Source organism: Tachypleus tridentatus, chromosome 13 (assembly GCF_004210375.1).
Source record: "Tachypleus tridentatus isolate NWPU-2018 chromosome 13, ASM421037v1, whole genome shotgun sequence".
NCBI classification, from domain to species: domain Eukaryota; kingdom Metazoa; phylum Arthropoda; class Merostomata; order Xiphosura; family Limulidae; genus Tachypleus; species Tachypleus tridentatus.
The window spans coordinates 206,182,488-206,200,013 of NC_134837.1; the positions used below are offsets into that span (position 1 = coordinate 206,182,488).

Genomic DNA, 17,526 nt, shown 5'->3' on the forward strand with positions numbered 1-17,526 from the left:
AAAGTTGTTTTGTTTTCTGAAGGGCCCGACTTTAACGTTTTATTTCATTATTTATTTATTGCCTTTTAGCTATACCATTGGATGGTGTCATCAGAGTCTGTTCCTTACACAGGATACATTATAATTATGACTCTGATAATTAATTCCTTGTAACGTTGTTTTTTAATGTTCATTTCACCCTTGAGAAGAATACGCTAACATACTTAGATTCCACACCTTAAAACGTATTCCACTAGTTTATTTAAAATATAACGCTAGTCGGGTATCCTTTTGTTGGTAAGTTGGATGCACGAGTTTCGTACATTTAGAGAATCAAAAGTATCATCCGGTTAAGCTTGCTATTCAACAATTTCCGACTGCGTACGATGGGCCGTGAAAGAGGGGTGGGACAGCAGGTAGATCGTTGTGATAGTAGAGTTCTGTACCTGTCGAGCTCTGGCTGTTTCAGACACCTGCCTACGGTGGCGTGCGCACGCATTCTGTGCCACGTTTTCAGGTACGCAGACCAATGAGAAGGCAAGACAAATAGTTGTTAGGATATGGAAGCCACAACAACGGAGCACAGAGCACAGAACTGTGGTTCGGGTGTTAGTGGTGGGTTTGTAGCACAGGTATAAGGGCTTTAATTTTTTTTTTTTTTAACATTGGGACAAAGGTAGTAGGAAATTTTTTTCTTCCCGGGCGATGGCAGGGCGATATGCGGTGGTGGTGTATGTGGTGACAGCAGGCCTACATGGGGACAACCTGGGAACTGATGAACAAGAAGTGGTTCTCTTCTCTTGGCTAGTGGTGGACGTCGCTAATACCAAGGTAAGGACAGCTTTTGTCCAACTTCAGTCTATGCTGTGTCAGTATTTCCTCATGTTGCTTTTCTCTGTGTTCTTTCCTTAAGTTCTCAACGGTACAACTTTGGATTTGTTTAACAAAAGTTAAGGTTTTCTTTTCTTCTGAGGAATTAATATACTTTAATAGATTTTAGGTGATCGCCTGGATAAGTGTATTTTTAAAGCGAAAGCACCCTATTTTCGGTTTGGCATCGTCACCCGCGAGGTGTCATCTCTCTCTTCTGCTGAGTTGATAAATAAATCAACAAATTTCATCCAGATTTTGACGAAGTTTGTTACTTTTCAAGAACGATAGCGCCACAGCTGTAGAATTGTACGCGTTGTATAAGGTAGTTAAACTTATATTTACTTTGAGCAATTAAACATGTGCTAATTATTAACTGCCATATTTACCATCAATTAGGCCTAACTGATCTTTTCAACAGATATGGCTGTTGGTCTCATTGTCGTGTTCTAATTGTGTAACGCAACAGGTAGAGCATGTTCTAGGGACGCAGTTACGATAAGAAGCGATAGTATGTATAACACAGTTGATTATCGTCCTAATATTTCTTTATTATTCAGTAGAAACAAATACTGTTATCAGAAACTGTAGGTGAGAATGGGGATATTTTCACGCTATTGGTATCAGTTTGAAATTTGAGCATGCGTAATAAATATAATGCTTTAGTTGACCGCTAAGTTCTGAAAACTTGTTTCCGAGTCATTATTTTTATTTTGTGGTTAAGCAAACGAAATAGTACAGTTTATCATAACGTGTCATAATTAAAAATGCGAGAGTATATGTCGTTAGGGCCTAGAACTCTTCCTACCACCATGATAACAAAAGCTCTACGGCATGTTACCTAGACTTGGAAAACAAACATTAGTTAGAGCTGGAGGAATTAAATTCTTTTTAGCTCTAGAAACGTCTAATCTTGACTACGTGTTCGAAATTAGAAAGAAGAATTTAATTTGGTTTTATTAGAAATGTTTATAATCGTTTATAGTCTAATATTTAATTTTCAAATAATTTTTATTTCGTGTACATTATTGTTAGAATACCTTTATTCGTTTTGTTTGTTAATGATTCTGCGAACTGCTCAGTTACGAAGAAAAATAACTTTTTCAAAGGATTATGTAATATTAAACGGTCAACACAGGTCTAATTAGCAGTCGGTGAAGATATGTTAGTGATGTTTTGTTTTACTATTATTCCGTTTCACAAAGTCTAAAAGAAGTTTTGCAACACTTCCATTGTTACACTTGAAAAGTTACAGTTGTCAGTGGCAACGAGCACTCGGTTTTATTGTTAAACCTGAACATTTCCAGTTCTCAGTGACATCAAACACCAGGTTTTATTGTTAAAACTGAAAGTTTACAGTTCTCAGTGACAACAAACACCAGGTTTTATTGTTAAACCTGAACATATACAGTTCTCAGTGACAACAAACACCAGGTTTTATTGTTAAACCTGAACATATACATCTCTCAGTGACAACAAACACCAGGTTTTATTGCTATACTTACAGGTATTTGCTCCCTATATATATGGGATATATATACTAAAACGACCCTCTGTGTATGTAGGGAGTTACTTATTTACTACCCCTGCCATCTCAGGACTGTTAACCTTTATCTCGTTACTTTTAAAGTTGTATAACCCCACATGTAGGGAGTAAAGTATTAGGTATCTAATACTCTCACAGCGATACGTATATACCTCATGGATACTTATATTGGTTTTAACATGTTTTACTTATTCATATTAGCAGTAATTATTCTTAGTATATCAAATGTAATAATTAATAACACTGAAATACCGATGAAAACGTTTTTAATAACATTTATTTAATAGTAATTTATTATTTGTGACATATTCAGTGTAAGAACAAAATAAATTTGTTAGGTTACACCATTTTCAGTTAGGTTTACTTTTACAACACCTGCTCGACAACGGACACATTAAAATTGTCTTTTTAATTTTAAATATCAGTGTGTAACTGTTGTGATTTTGTTAAACTTGTCTTGAACATCTCCTATCTTAAGGCAATGGTATAATGGTTCGCCCCCTTTATGAATATATACATTATTTCGGCATCTAACTTTCGAGTTTCACTCATGACTAGAAAAGTCATTTTTCGGAGGTCCTCTAGTGACACGGCGGTATGTCTGCGAACTTAAAACAGCAGGAAGCTGGTTTCAATACCCGTGGTGGGCAGAGCACCGATAGCCCATTGTGTGGCTTTGTGTTTAATTCCAAATAATCAATCAATTAATTAATACACTTTTGGTATATTCTACTGTTAATTTTAGTTTAGAACAAGTTAAAGTAAAAATAAATGTGTTTGTTGTTAAACTCAAAGCATCAAAATGAGCTGTTCGCACCACAGATTTCGAAACGCGGTTTCTAGTGACACGAGCTCGCTGATTTACTGTTTAGTCACTGGGGGATAGTAAAATAAATAACAGTAATATGTAATTGGTGTTAAGATACATAAATAACTAAGTGTTGTTAATCATTTATACAATTCTGATTTTTAAATAACTTAAATATAATTTATAATGGTTATATATTATAGCTTAACCTACTTAACAACATAATTATTGTTATTCAAGCAAACTTATAATATTACAAAATTGTCTCAGCAGTCAACCATTTTCTCGTTTGTAGTATCCCAACGAAGCTGATGAACCCTAATTTTAAGCGAAAGGCTATGGCTGGCTACTTTGTATATAACAGAAACAGTGGAGTTGGTATGTCGTTGTATGTCATTACTGGCTTTCAATCGTAAGTTGCTGTCACTTGTGTGCTAGTTTTCTGAAAGAAACGAGGCTTAACTTTTAACTTCATGATAGCATAAATACATAAATAAATGTTCACTAAGACAGTATGGGCGAGTGCAAATGTCCCTTATAAGCGTATTGTGAAACACATATTCTCAGAATTAGTTGATTTGTGTCTAAAATACACCACCTGTTATTACGCATGCGTAGCAAGAATTGCGTGATGACTCGCCAAAACTACCTCGACAATACAATAATACCACGGCCAAAGCCCTTTTTTAATATGAAACATGTATTTCTTTGTACGTAAACGTGTTACTTTTAATATCACGTTCCGAAAGTTATTCTTTTAAAAGTTACATTCTCACTTCTAATCTAAACAGTTAACAGTGTATTTATCACAATTTATTAATAATGGTTTATATTACTAGTTAGCTTAAGTTTTAATGATATTTAGTTTGTTGTACAAAACTGAGTAGAAATACATAGCATGAAAATTGGAATTGAGAAAGATTGCGTTCAAGTGGGTAGCTACGCTGTAGGTCGTAATCCCAATAATGTCTAGCATAATTAACAATTACTCTTGTTAGACTAGAGTTGTTAGAGCACCAGACTCTTTTTTTTTTATCTTCTCGGGTTAAGCAAGAAAGTAAAAACAAAAACAGAACGAATTGCATATAACCTTATTGGGGGGGGATATTGTAATAATAAACGTTTACTTGCTATCATACGAATTATAGAGGTCCAAAAGTAGGGTTTCTGGATATTTTGTACCACAAGGCCCTTTCTTTTTATATGGCACAGCAGTAAATGTCAAAATATGCAGTTTATGGCTAATTTAATTTTAGGCAATCCCGACCCGCGATGGGCTCTTAATTGCGCATATGACAGCCCATCGATCAAAAAATCACTGGTCATTATATTAACATTCTGTCGTAGTAAGTAATTATTGTGAGGGGATAGCATCTAGTTTAACAACAGCATTAATAAAGAGCATTAGCTAAATTTTCATCCAGTAAAACGAGGTTTCTTCTGTGTTTTGTGATTAACATTTCTTTTCTTGTTAAGTAATGGTCATTCTCCGTTATCAAGCATTGCTCGTTTCTTAGAGTCTTTGCTCGTGCTTGTGTTAAAGGCTCATGGAGCCAGTCACGTAGCAAGTACGATGACAACTCTTCAACTATTTTTAAATTCAATACGATGATAGAGCTATTTCTTTCTGGCGTCTATAATTGAAAATGAAAATATTTTCGACTTTTGTTTTTGTACTGTTCAAGCTAGTGAGAGGATTAGCTATTACTGATATGGTCCCCCGCTGGGGCAGCAGTAAATCTACGGATTTACAACGTTAAAATCAGGGGTTCGATTCGTTTCGGTGGACAAACAGATAGGCCGATGTGGTTTTGCTGTAAGAAAAACACATTACTGGTGTAATTCACATTTGTGAACCTTTAAAAGGCCATGTTAAAGAAATTGTACGAAGGCGAAAAACTACGTGCGTTCGCAATGAGTATTATAATAAGAATATTTGTTTAATCAAACACTTAGTTGTTGAGAAGTGATTGTGAGAAGTAAACTAAGGCTTTCTTTCTGTAACCAGATGACAAGCCATGTTGAAACCAAAACCATTAGTTCTCCGTTAGTGCATCAATAAATACAATATTATTCTGTCATCTTACTTTCCACTTCTTGTAGCACATAAAGGCCCAGTCTGTGTAAATAACAATTCCTTAAATTATCACATTTAAATACTTCAAAGTGGATGGAAAACATTTTCGAATACTTGGCGTTAATTTCGGACCAGTTACCATCACACGCATGTATGAGTTGAAAGTAAAACCTGAATTTTTTTTTATTTTTTTTTTACTCTGGGAAGAAACATCAGGTACACGAACAGACTGGTGTTAAAACGTTTCACGTATAAAGACTCGATGAACAGTTTGGTAGTTAGTTTTAGACCTAACTTCTACCAAGCCCCTTCCACCGAACACAAGCTTGGCTGAATAAAAAACTTTTGCCTAGAGGCACGTGAATGCACTAGGTCTCGTGAGTGTCTGTACGAGTCCAGGGAGCGAGCAAGATTTTCCAGCACGCTCTAACATTATACAACTGATGCAATGGTGTAGACGGAGCTGATTAAGAATAACTTGAAAATATGGACACATGTTAAATACATTAATCACCCCCCTCTTCCTTTTTTGTGGTTGGTGCTGATACTTCATTCCTATAGATTTTGTGTAGTACCATACAATACGTGAGAAGAAGAAGCTATCTCTGTGTGTGTGTGAGTGTGCAAAGAAAAAATGTGAGCTTGTTTGCACTTTAACACCTCTGAGCCTATTGGGCCAATCTCAACCAAAATTTGTATGTAAGCGGTATGAACTAAGGGAAATGTCCTAAGGGGATTACAATTGAAGTTAACCCTATTTATATTTTGTAAAGCCTGTTGGATAATTAGTCCCAGCCTAATGAGTCAATCTCAAACAATCTTGTTAGGTTGGTACTTTAGAGAATGTTGAATATTATAAATGGATTCAAGGTCAAAGTATGAAAGTTACTGGATTGTTCCTCAAACAACCATGTTTTTCTCATGGTCAGTGAGATGTATGGTGTTCAAGGGTGGGACCACCTTAAAATCTTTATTTGTTGGTAGATGGAAACCAAACTGTAAATGTTGTTTATGAAGAAACTTTGCTATAATTTTAAAACTTTGAGATAAAGAAAGTTTATGTTTGAGTTATTACTTTAAAATATATGATTGATGTTAAACTTACATTGTTTTAATTACGTTTACACATTTCCCGTAAACCGACGGGTATTTCAACTTGTAACAAATGTAATTAACATGGCATTTCGAATGTGCACGTGCATTTATAAAATGTCTAATTGGCTCTAAATACTTAGGCTTAGTGAAGCGTAAGACACCATTAGGAATGAACTAAACAAGTAGAACTTTTCACACAAACAGAGTGAAACATTCAGACAAACAAAGATAATTTCACCATGCAGAAATCTTCAGACAAACAAATATATCCATATAAGTATAAATATTCAGACAAACACAGAGATACTTAAAGATGAAGAAGCCTTCAGACAAATAAAATCTTCCATGGAGAAATATTTAGAAAAATGCATACATTTTGTAGGTTGTGGAAGCTACTAGTTCTGTGTTTCTGTATGAGGTAGTGGAACTTGTAGGTTTTGTGTGTCTCTGCAGGTGGTGGTGGTGCAACAACACTTTGTAAAACCCAGAAGTGCTGACGTCAATGAAAACCGCCTCTCCGACACTTGTAGATCTGTCTTCCAACTGACCGAAGGACCTGTAAACAACGGGCAGTCCCTTGAAAACGTTATAGAAGAGGTGGGCTCTAGAAAACGTGTTTCAACTCCTATTTAAACATACACCATCGCAATGAAATTTTGAGATTCTTAATATTATAAAAGAGTCTATTAATGAAAGTTTTCTGTTTTCCTGTGCTCCAGTTGGACCAGTTCGTGAAAGCGAGGTTCGACAATGATGGTCAAAGAAATTTTTTTCTGGTCACCGACGGTCAGTTTCATCTCCGACAAGTTCTTCACCCCGAGGCTACCAAGAAGAACATCACACTTCCTGATTATTTCTTTTCATTCTTCGATCTTAGGAAGGAATTCCGAACGTTTTACCACACAGATGAAATCCTCTCTATTCAAGATATGCTTAACTGTATCCTTTGGATTGTTGTCGTTTAATGTATAATTTAGACGTAACGAAATGTTAAAGTTTTCATAATGGGTTTTCTGGAGAAATTCTTAGTCAAATATTGTTATGAGACAAATATGTAAATCAGATTGTCTGAGGGTTTAAGAAAAAGAGAGAGTTGTGTGTGTCAGTGCCCGATCAAGGCGATTGTAGGGCCTAGGTACCTTCTATTCGTGGGCCCTACTAGCCATATAAGTTAAACCAAAAGTTAGATAAATTATAGATATATAAATTATAAATTCTGGTTTGGAATTCTGTAAGTTCTAAGCACTTTGCCAATTGTGCCTAATAAATACTCCGGCCCTGGTGTGTGTGTTTTGAACTTAGTGCTGATTTACACGAGGGTCGTCTTCGCTAGCGGTTCCTAATTCAGCAGTGACCGATCACAGTTAAAATTCCAGTCATAAATGTTTGGTTTACGTCTTGTTTTACTCGTTGCTTTTCCTGCAGTTTATCGTTTCAAAAGTAAGAACAGCTTTGCTCTGATATTTCATTGTGACTTTGAACAGCTTTGCTCTGATATTCCATATGTAACTTTACACAAACATTCTTAAGCAACTTAACAAGTCAGGAATATTTACTTCTGGCTAAATATGATAAGCTGTAAACGAATTTTCATTTTGATATCTCTCTCTTATCAAAGTAGCAATATGGTGGTGTTTGGTTTAGTTTGGTTTGAATTTCGTGCAAAGCTACACGAGGGCTATCTGCACTAGCCGTCCTTAGTTTAGCAGTGGAAGACTAGAGGGAAGGCAGCTAGTCATCACCACCCTCTTCCAACTCTTGGGCTACTCTTTTACAAATGAATAGTTGGATTAACCATACATTATAACACCCCTACGGCTGAAAGGATGAATATGTTCGGTGATGGGGATTTGAACCCGCGACTTTCGAGTGTTGCGAGTCAAGCATCCCCTAACCACCAGGCATACCAGACCAGGAGAAAGATAGAATTTATTTTAGCTTTGCAACATAATGTAATATTTACATTTCACATCCACGTGGGTGTTTAGTTGATTTTAAATGTTTATTGTTACACTTGCCCAAAGGAGGGAATAAACGGTTGTTTTATTTTATTTTTTTAACAGGGTGGGATATTGATGTCGACCTTCTCAATTTTCTGTAGAATATCTAAAGTTGGATAGAGAACATCTTTTAAGTACGTTAGGAGTTTTTAAGAAGACTTACTTAGTCAACAACAAAAGTGGAACATTTCATCATTCTGCTGTAGGTTACAGTATAAAATTAATTCAACGTCTTGTCATTGTAGAAAAAAATACGTTTTGGATTTTGAACGAGTGAGGGTGTATTACGAAAGTTACCGTGATTCGTTACTTTGGTTATTAGGAAGTAACTATGAGGGCTTACCTTGGTTTATGAATGTTGTAGATGTTATCTCATTCGAAGAATAATGTATCTTCGAGTAAACGTTTGTTCTCTAACAACAAGAGGGAATCCTCAACAGCTGTGGCACTTGTAATTATTTTTGGCAGGATTAGAGTAAATTAGTCTGTAAGACCTTGAGCGTGGCCAAATAAATCAACTGAAAAGGTTTGATCTACTGAATCCAAAACTGTAATTAGACTTTAAATCGGTCAAGAGGTGATGGATTGAAAAAACACAAAAAAAAAACACTAAAAAAACTCAAAGACATAAGATGAATAAACACAACTGATATGGGAGTGAAAATTCAACTTGTAACGTACACACCATACTTTTATAACCAAGTGTATTGAATCTGCTAGTGGTGGGATATATCGTCCCCGCTTCAGGTCAGGATTGTCATGTTGAATTTTAGCGTTGTGATGTGCATGTTTTCTGCACATGTTATGAGTTACTTCACACGCATGGTTTCCATTGAGATTGCAAATTTCATCAATGATTTTTAGAGATTCCTTCCCTCTCCTACACTCCACGTCAGTTGATAGTATGTGAGACATTTATAGACTATGTTTATTTGTAATTAAGCACAAAGCTGCACAATTGGTTATCTATATCAACACCCGGATTTTAGCGTTTTACGTCCGCAGACATACTATTGTGCCACTGGAGTGCGGACATTATATAGTAACCCCAAATAATTTGTTAACACATATATTAATATTTATTTCTGAATTCTTTTGTTGTGTTTTTGAATTTCGCGCAATGCTACTCGAGGGCTACCTGCACTAGCCGTCCCTAATTTAGCAGTGCAAGACTAGAGGGAAGGCAGCTAGTCATCTTCACCCATCGCCAACTCTTGGGCTACTCTTTTACCAACGAATAGTGGGATAGACCGTCACATTATAATCTCCCCTACGGTTGAAAGGGATTCGAACCCGGGACCCTCAGATTACGAGTCGAGCGCCCTAACTACCTGGTCATGCCGGGCCGTGCTGAATTCTCTCGCTCTGCCATAACTTACTTCGTTGAACGTGGGCTGATTTGTCTAACATATTATACATTTCTTCTTCTGTTTACAAGATATGATAAATTGACATTTCTTCTTCTGTTTACAAGGTATGACAAATCGACATTTCTTCTTCTGTCTACAATATATGACAAATCGACATTTCTTCTTCTGTTTACAAGATATAACAAACCGACATTTCTTCTGTATACAAGATATAACTAACCGACATTTCTACTTATGTTTATAAGATATAACCCTAAAATTCAGGTTATGTTTCGAACACGAAACATTTGTCTGATTTGTCAATTTTTTTTTAAATTTTACTGCTTAAAAACTGGTCATTCTTTTACAGATTAGGACTTATTTATTACTATTATCTAACTAATTTACAACAGCGATAACATTCCTATACTAGTTTTTATCGTTCCAGCCCCCGATTCGCCGCTTCCCGCCAATTCTTTCAGTTTTTGGCGCTTTTATTATGAAAGTGACAAATCGGATATTCAGGAGACAGGTGCTGCTGCTGGTCAGCAGTTTAAAATTAACTGAGGACAACTGTGTTTGAACCTCTTGAATAGGTTCCGTTCAAACTGAAAATACCTGTCTTAGTAGCATTATCTTGACGCTTTGCCATACGGTTATTGTTATTTGAATTGGAGATATTGGTTAAAAGTGATATTGTAAGGTGACTATAACCGAGGGCACCAGTTTTTGGTGATGTATCAATCATTTCGTACTGACGTTGATTCTGAAATGATGTTACAGGTGTGTGTAGTTCCATTTCTCTTGACTGTTATTTGATATATTTGTTAGCTCCAGCAACACTACCATTTTGGTAGTGTTATCTATCTAATGGTGGTTATCATGCCGGGCTGTGGAACCGAGATTCGTCTCCCATTGTAGAACAAAACGAATCTTGCTGTACACCGTGGAGCAGTGAGTATGTTATAAGAATGACAGTTAAATCCTACTGTCTGAGCTGAAAAGAGTAGTCCAAGAGTTGGCGGTGGATAATGTTCACTAGCTGCTTCTTTTCTAATTTATTACTTCAAAATTATTGTACAAATAGTCTTTATATAGCAAATAGTAACTTCGTTTTGTCAGGAATATGTATTGACTTTTCTTACATTTCACGTAAATTATAAGTTATTTAAAGATTGAAGTGTAATGCATTTTCTCTGTTTCTCTTTTAACGTTCCTGGCATCATTTTGTACATGCGCAAGATTATCTTTCGTAGCATCTGATTGGTTGTATGCATGAATACTAGGCTTTATGTGATATTTTTACGTAAAGTTAAAACGAATTTCAAACACCTACCAAGAAATAATTTTCAAATTTTAAGTTAACTTGAAATTAAATTAAAGGATCATTTGAGCAGTCAAATATATTTCTGAAAGTAAGTTTCATCTATTTGTTCATGATCACTTATGTACGTTCACTTTTTAAAACATTACGCCACCTATTTCTTATAACTAGGTTTAATTTACAGTTTTATTAAACGTTCTTGTAACAAGGTTTATCGTAACTTCTTATTACTAGGCCTACTTTACAGCTTTTTCATGCATTTTTATAAGTAGACCTACATTGCAATTTCATCGTGGGGTTTTATAACTAGGTCTACTTTACAACTTTATCTACGTTTTATCGTACAATATATACCTAGTTTACAACGAAATGAAAGTGGCATATTGCACGATGGAATGTAAAATTTGTGGTTCAATTGCCACTGAGGAATAAAAAAACTTTCGTTACATCAGCATTTTGAAGTGTGGCTTCCTTGAAACAGTAGGATTCCGGGCTAATATATATTTTTCGATAATAAAAAAATAATTTTAAATAAATATTGAAATCATGATTTGGAACTCTTAAGATTTATTCACGTACAGTGCTCATAACAACAACAAACAAAACGAATTTTTTCCCAGCTGACGCTAAGGGGCGAAAAAACCAATGACCGCGAAAGGGCACACGGAACAGAGTATTTCATATTGTTTCCCAAGGTATTTTCAATGAATTAACTTGTTATACTGGTTAGAACATGTAGACATTTGTGTTATTGTTTAGCTAGATGGAGATTCGAGGTTACGTGTTGAGTATATGTTATACTGTCTTATTTTTTACTGGAATAATGAACCGTATTTAAATAGTGAGTTTCGCTGAAGTTAACAAATGAGTCATTTACAATAGAGCATATAGTTTATAAGCGAGTCTATGGGTCAGTTAACGAACTGGCGTTATATGGTCCAGTCAGTGTGTCAGTTGCTCTAAGCTATTTAATTGATTGCTGTCAATTTTGAGTTTGTACCCGCGACGAGGTTCATAGAAACGCGAAATTAGCAAGTGAGTGTAATTTCGGTCTAGATATTATTTATTTGATATAGTTAGGCGAACGTTTGTTAGGTAAAACCGTAAAATGTAAACAAAACGGTTTTGTTATAATTAACTCAACTAGACTTTCCATTCTTCGTTTTATCTTGTAATAAGAAAGAAACAGCCGAACAATGTTAACCGTTATAACAGTTTTCATCAACCTTAATGTCTCCTAACTTAAGCCAGTGGTAACAAGTTGGTAAAGGTTGAGGGTGTCTGCTATGCAGTGGTTAAAAGTGGATACGTATGAGTATTTTTCGTGGTTGCCCTTACGTTACTTGTTAAAATGATAGATATTTGTTATAAAAGTTATCAGGTTAAAAAAAACACAATAAAGGAAACGAACCATATTAACTGATAAAAAATTAAAACGTTATTTAGGTTATAATTACTTAGATGCGACACAGAGGTTAATATTCCAATCTATGGATCAGAGAATCCAAGGTTAGCATCGCAATGTCGTTGACCTCTCTTTCACTTATATATGTAAAGATATACATGCAGGCCTAACATTTAATCTTTAGCCATGTTGTTAGGCCCTACAAAATAAAAATAATGAATTTGGTAAAATAAACCGGTTTCAATTATGTACTTTAATAAACAACACTTTTATCGTACTGATGTTTTGTTGATTGGAACTTATGCACAACACTGATCCAATGTTACGTTTTTTTGGAGGGGGAGACTTAAAATGGTTGATAATATCCTAAGATTTGAAATACCTGACTCTCATCAGATTCACCTCGTGCGATGAAACGTAATTTAGGTAGCATGGGCTCCCATCACTTTCGTATTTTTTCTTAGCAACTGAAACCTTAAGATAAGCAACCATAAACATACATAAGGTATCGAAAATATTGACTGTTGTGATTACAGTCTTAAAACAACAAGAAAAATAAAACATTCAGGTGTCAGTTAGGTGTAAATAATAAATATATATACGAGTGAATATAGTAAATTGTAGAGCGATGTTTAAGCCTAAAAAACCTAAATGTAAAAATAACAACAGGTATTTTATTATTATTATTTGTTTTATTTTTCAAGTATTCATTATTCCTAGATCTCTGGTCCCACACCACACATTGTTAGTTTAAAGTAATTGGCATGGCCTCGTAATCCGAGGGTCGCGGGTTCGAAACTCCGTCACACCAAACATGCTCGCGGGGCGTTATAAGTGACGGTCAACTCCACTATTCATCACCAAGAGTTGGTGATGGGTGGTGATGACTAGCTGCCTTCCCTCTAGTCTTACACTGCTAAATTAAAGACTAGCGCAGATAGCCCTCTTGTAGCTTTGGGCGAAATAAAACGCAAACAAACCAAAACAATACTAACGTTCCGCTTGTGAAGGGATAATTGCAATGCGATACAAGCGCGTGCAAGTGGAACATGACTCACTTGAATACTATAGCAGCTGATCCAAGCAAGTGTGATATAAACATCACAGAGTTTGGCTGTCATTGAAACAGCTGCAAACAAATGTTTGTATCTGTGACATGGTGGATCAACTTGGAATTTACGCATTGACTTATATGAACCACAAACAAAAACAGTTTCAAATTCGAAGACTATTTGCTTTCTATATTATCATTGCACCATAAAAATATATACGTGTGTTTGGTTAAGGAGTGATAATGCAAAATCAAACACCACCACCACCATCAACAACAACAAAAACAGGTCGAGAATCAAATGACTGGCAAAGTTTTTTTTTTTTTCTATATTTGAAACAAGTGTGTGTATGTGTGTATTTTCTTATAGCAAAGCCACATCAGGCTATCTGCTGAATCTACCGAGGATAACACTGTGTTACAAAATTTTTATTTTTTTCTTGTTCCTGGGCAGAAAGTGTTATTTCCCAACTACTTATGCCTAAAGTAAATGGAAAAGACCAGTTTTTCTCTTCAAACTTTGCTTTTGTGACCTGGGAGCATATAATGAAAACATGCTATTTGGGGTCTGATACGTGAAAGAGATTTACATTACAGTCGCAAATCTCGAGAAACTACTCACTTCTAAACATTTTTGTATAGCTTTAGTATAAATACATGTAAATCTTGATTCATGTGTCGTTTTATTCAGACCTTATGTAAATGAAAATGTGCAAATTTGCCCGTTTTTACAAAGAAAGTAGGTTAATTTCTAAATTTCATTATCCAGGTCACAAAAGCAAAGTTTGAAGGGAATAATGGCCATTTTCTGTACTTGTACAACATAAGCAATTAAGAAATAACACATACTATCCAGAAACAATATTTGTGTTATATAGTATAATTAAACCCCTGATTTTAGTATTCGAAACAAACAAGGGTCTTTTAGTACGTACAACAAAAGATTAATTTAGCCAACCCCAAAATGACCAAGTGATACAGCAGATGAAAAACAGCTCTGCTTACGTTACTATTGTCTATTGGTAATATTCTGTCGACAAATTTTAATAAAACGAAAATATATTCATTTTTAAAACTACAAAACAAAACATTGTGTGAGTATATATATATATATGTATATTAGAGTTGTACCTCTGTCTAACTACTGCGCTCGACTTGTAGTCTGAGGGTCGCGAGTTCGAATCCCCGTCACACCAAACATGCTCGTCCTATCAGTCATGGAGGCGTTATTACGTTACGGTTAATCCCACTCTTCGTTCGTAAGAGAGTAGCCCAAGAGTTGTCGGTGGGTGGTGATGACTAGCTGCCTTCCCTCTAGTCTTACACTCATAAATTAGGAACGGGTAGCGCAGATAGTCCTCGTGTAGCGTTGCGCGAAATTCAAAAACAAACCAAACAAACAGTTATGTTCGACATTTCAGTTATACTGCTTTAAAACATTTCAGTTATACTGCTTTAAAACATTTCAGTTATACTGCTTTAAATAAAGCTACGATTGAGGACTCATCTGTTCGAAGAGTTTGGTAACAAAGTAGTTCAATAGAGGTGACGTTTAATGGCGATTCGGGTGTTACAGCTCAAAATAAGGAAGCGTACGACCCACGCCCCCATTAATGGCACTAATTTTTCAACCGAGCATTGCTGAGTAACGTTGTGGGTAGATATGTAATAAGCACATGACCTGTCTACATTGTGCCTTATTCTGGTCTTAAATATTTTTTTATGGGTTGGATAGTCGTATTATATGACTTAAAACTGAAAGAAGTATTTGCAGTCAGACAGGACCTGGGGGTGGGGGGAACTTAATGACAGATTGAAACAGTATCAGACTGACGCGAAACTATGTAAGAAAATTTTAAGATGGTTTCGTTTTTTTTTGCTGACTAAAAATAATAAATAGACACCTCTCAAAGACAATAAGTCTGTTATTTATTTATTTAATAACCAGTTATCCCTTTTATACACCCCCTTAAAATGTATCTAATGAACGCCAGTATAAGAAAACCTTGATAAGATTTAAGTAACTAAGTTTTACCATCACAAAACAAACATTACATTGGCTCATTCACCTGTTATATTTGTATTATTTTATTAGCAGGAAGAATGTAGTATTACTTGTGATCGTTCCGTTTCTTTTTAGCCGCTTCCCTGAACTGGCCAGAAGTGACCATATGCACGAGCTATTGTGATGCAGATTGTTCATTGATGTTACCAGTCAAAACGTGGCAGGGATACTTTTATCTTGCAAGACGAAGCTTACTCTTTGTAAACCTGTTCTCGTTCAAACGTTAACACCAACGTTCTCGTATAGCTTAGCGTGTTCCAAACTTCAAATAATGACACCCCATTAATTGAACAAAGTTCCCCTTGTGCGCCCCCCTCTTCATTTTAAAACAATGTTCACAGGTGATAAGAGGAAAAATAAACATTTTCTTTAGCTGTTTTAATAATTTCTTTAAGATGAAAATTGTAAGAAGTAAATTCGAGAACAAAAATAATGTTTTTAGAGCAAAGTGATAGTTCTGTCAGGTTATCATCCTCCTAACTACTCTTTCCTCCCATGTTATTTGGTTATCGTCGTCTCCAATTCTTTTGTTTCTTCCCATGTTATTTGGTTATCGTCGTCTTCAATTCTTCTGTTTCTTCCCATGTTATTTGGTTATCGTCGTCTCCAATTCTTCTGTTTCTTTCAATGTTATTTCGTTATCGTCGTCTCCAACTCTTCTGTTTCTTCCCATGTTATTTCGTTATCGTCGTCTCCAATTCTTCTGTTTCTTCCCATGTTATTTGGTTATCGTCGTCTCCAATTCTTTTGTTTCTTCCCATGTTATTTGGTTATCGTCGTCTTCAATTCTTCTGTTTCTTCCCATGTTATTTGGTTATCGTCGTCTCCAATTCTTCTGTTTCTTTCAATGTTATTTCGTTATCGTCGTCTCCAACTCTTCTGTTTCTTCCCATGTTATTTCGTTATCGTCGTCTCCAATTCTTCTGTTTCTTCCCATGTTATTTGGTTATCGTCGTCTCCAACTCTTCTGTTTCTTCCCATGTTATTTGGTTATCGTCGTCTCCAATTCTTTTGTTTCTTCCCATGTTATTTGGTTATCGTCGTCTTCAATTCTTCTGTTTCTTCCCATGTTATTTGGTTATCGTCGTCTCCAATTCTTCTGTTTCTTTCAATGTTATTTCGTTATCGTCGTCTCCAACTCTTCTGTTTCTTCCCATGTTATTTCGTTATCGTCGTCTCCAATTCTTCTGTTTCTTCCCATGTTATTTGGTTATCGTCGTCTCCAACTCTTCTGTTTCTTCCCATGTTATTTGGTTATCGTCGTCTCCAACTCTTCTGTTTCTTCCTATGTTATTTGGTTATCGTCGTCTCCAACTCTTCTGTTTCTTCCCATGTTATTTGGTTATCGTCGTCTCCAACTCTTCTGTTTCTTCCTATGTTATTTGGTTATCGTCGTCTCCAACTCTTCTGTTTCTTCCTATGTTATTTGGTTATCGTCGTCTCCAACTCTTCTGTTTCTTCCCATGTTATTTGGTTATCGTCGTCTCCAACTCTTCTGTTTCTTCCTATGTTATTTTTGTTTTCTCTCGCTGAAATGTCGCACCCCTTCTTCCATTACGCGCCTCACAGTTTGGAAAACAGTGGTATACCTAGTTATCCTATACCACTACTGCTCTTATAGTGTTGAGCTACTTGATTCCGTTGTTCATATGGGGGTGGTATAACCATTAACCATCTGATTCCACTGTTGATGTAGTAGTAAGCCACCGGAGTCTAATCTCTTTATAACTATTTATTATGGATATCAGTGTTGTAACATTATAAGTATTAACCGTAATGCGAATAATAGCTGTATGTTATCGAATATCAGATTTTTATCATGAAACGGATGTTCCCGTTCATCATATGAGCGAGAGAGGACCCTCGGGAGAGATATGAGGGGAGGGGGGACAGAGAGGCCAGATCCAAACACCAACTCTGCATGTCTTTGCCGGCAACCTATAAGGATATATGCCTG

The 17,526-nt window shown here is 35.7% G+C and overlaps 1 protein-coding gene across 4 annotated transcripts in view; it reads left to right on the forward strand.

Annotated features, from left to right (window-relative positions):
• The first annotated feature begins 518 nt into the window (after positions 1 to 518).
• The window catches only part of LOC143238743 (RNA-binding protein fusilli-like), a 47,409-nt gene continuing 30,401 nt past the window's right edge, over positions 519 to 17,526 (forward strand). For 2 of the 4 annotated variants that reach the window (XM_076479247.1, XM_076479249.1), the window contains exons 1-3: positions 519 to 810; positions 6,829 to 6,972; positions 7,095 to 7,314. In XM_076479247.1, the coding sequence (XP_076335362.1) occupies positions 685 to 810; positions 6,829 to 6,972; positions 7,095 to 7,314 (490 nt within the window). In that variant the 5' untranslated portion in view covers positions 519 to 684. The remainder of the gene's footprint in view (positions 811 to 6,828; positions 6,973 to 7,094; positions 7,315 to 17,526) is intronic. The other 2 variants (XM_076479248.1, XM_076479250.1) reach the window with 2 other exon arrangements.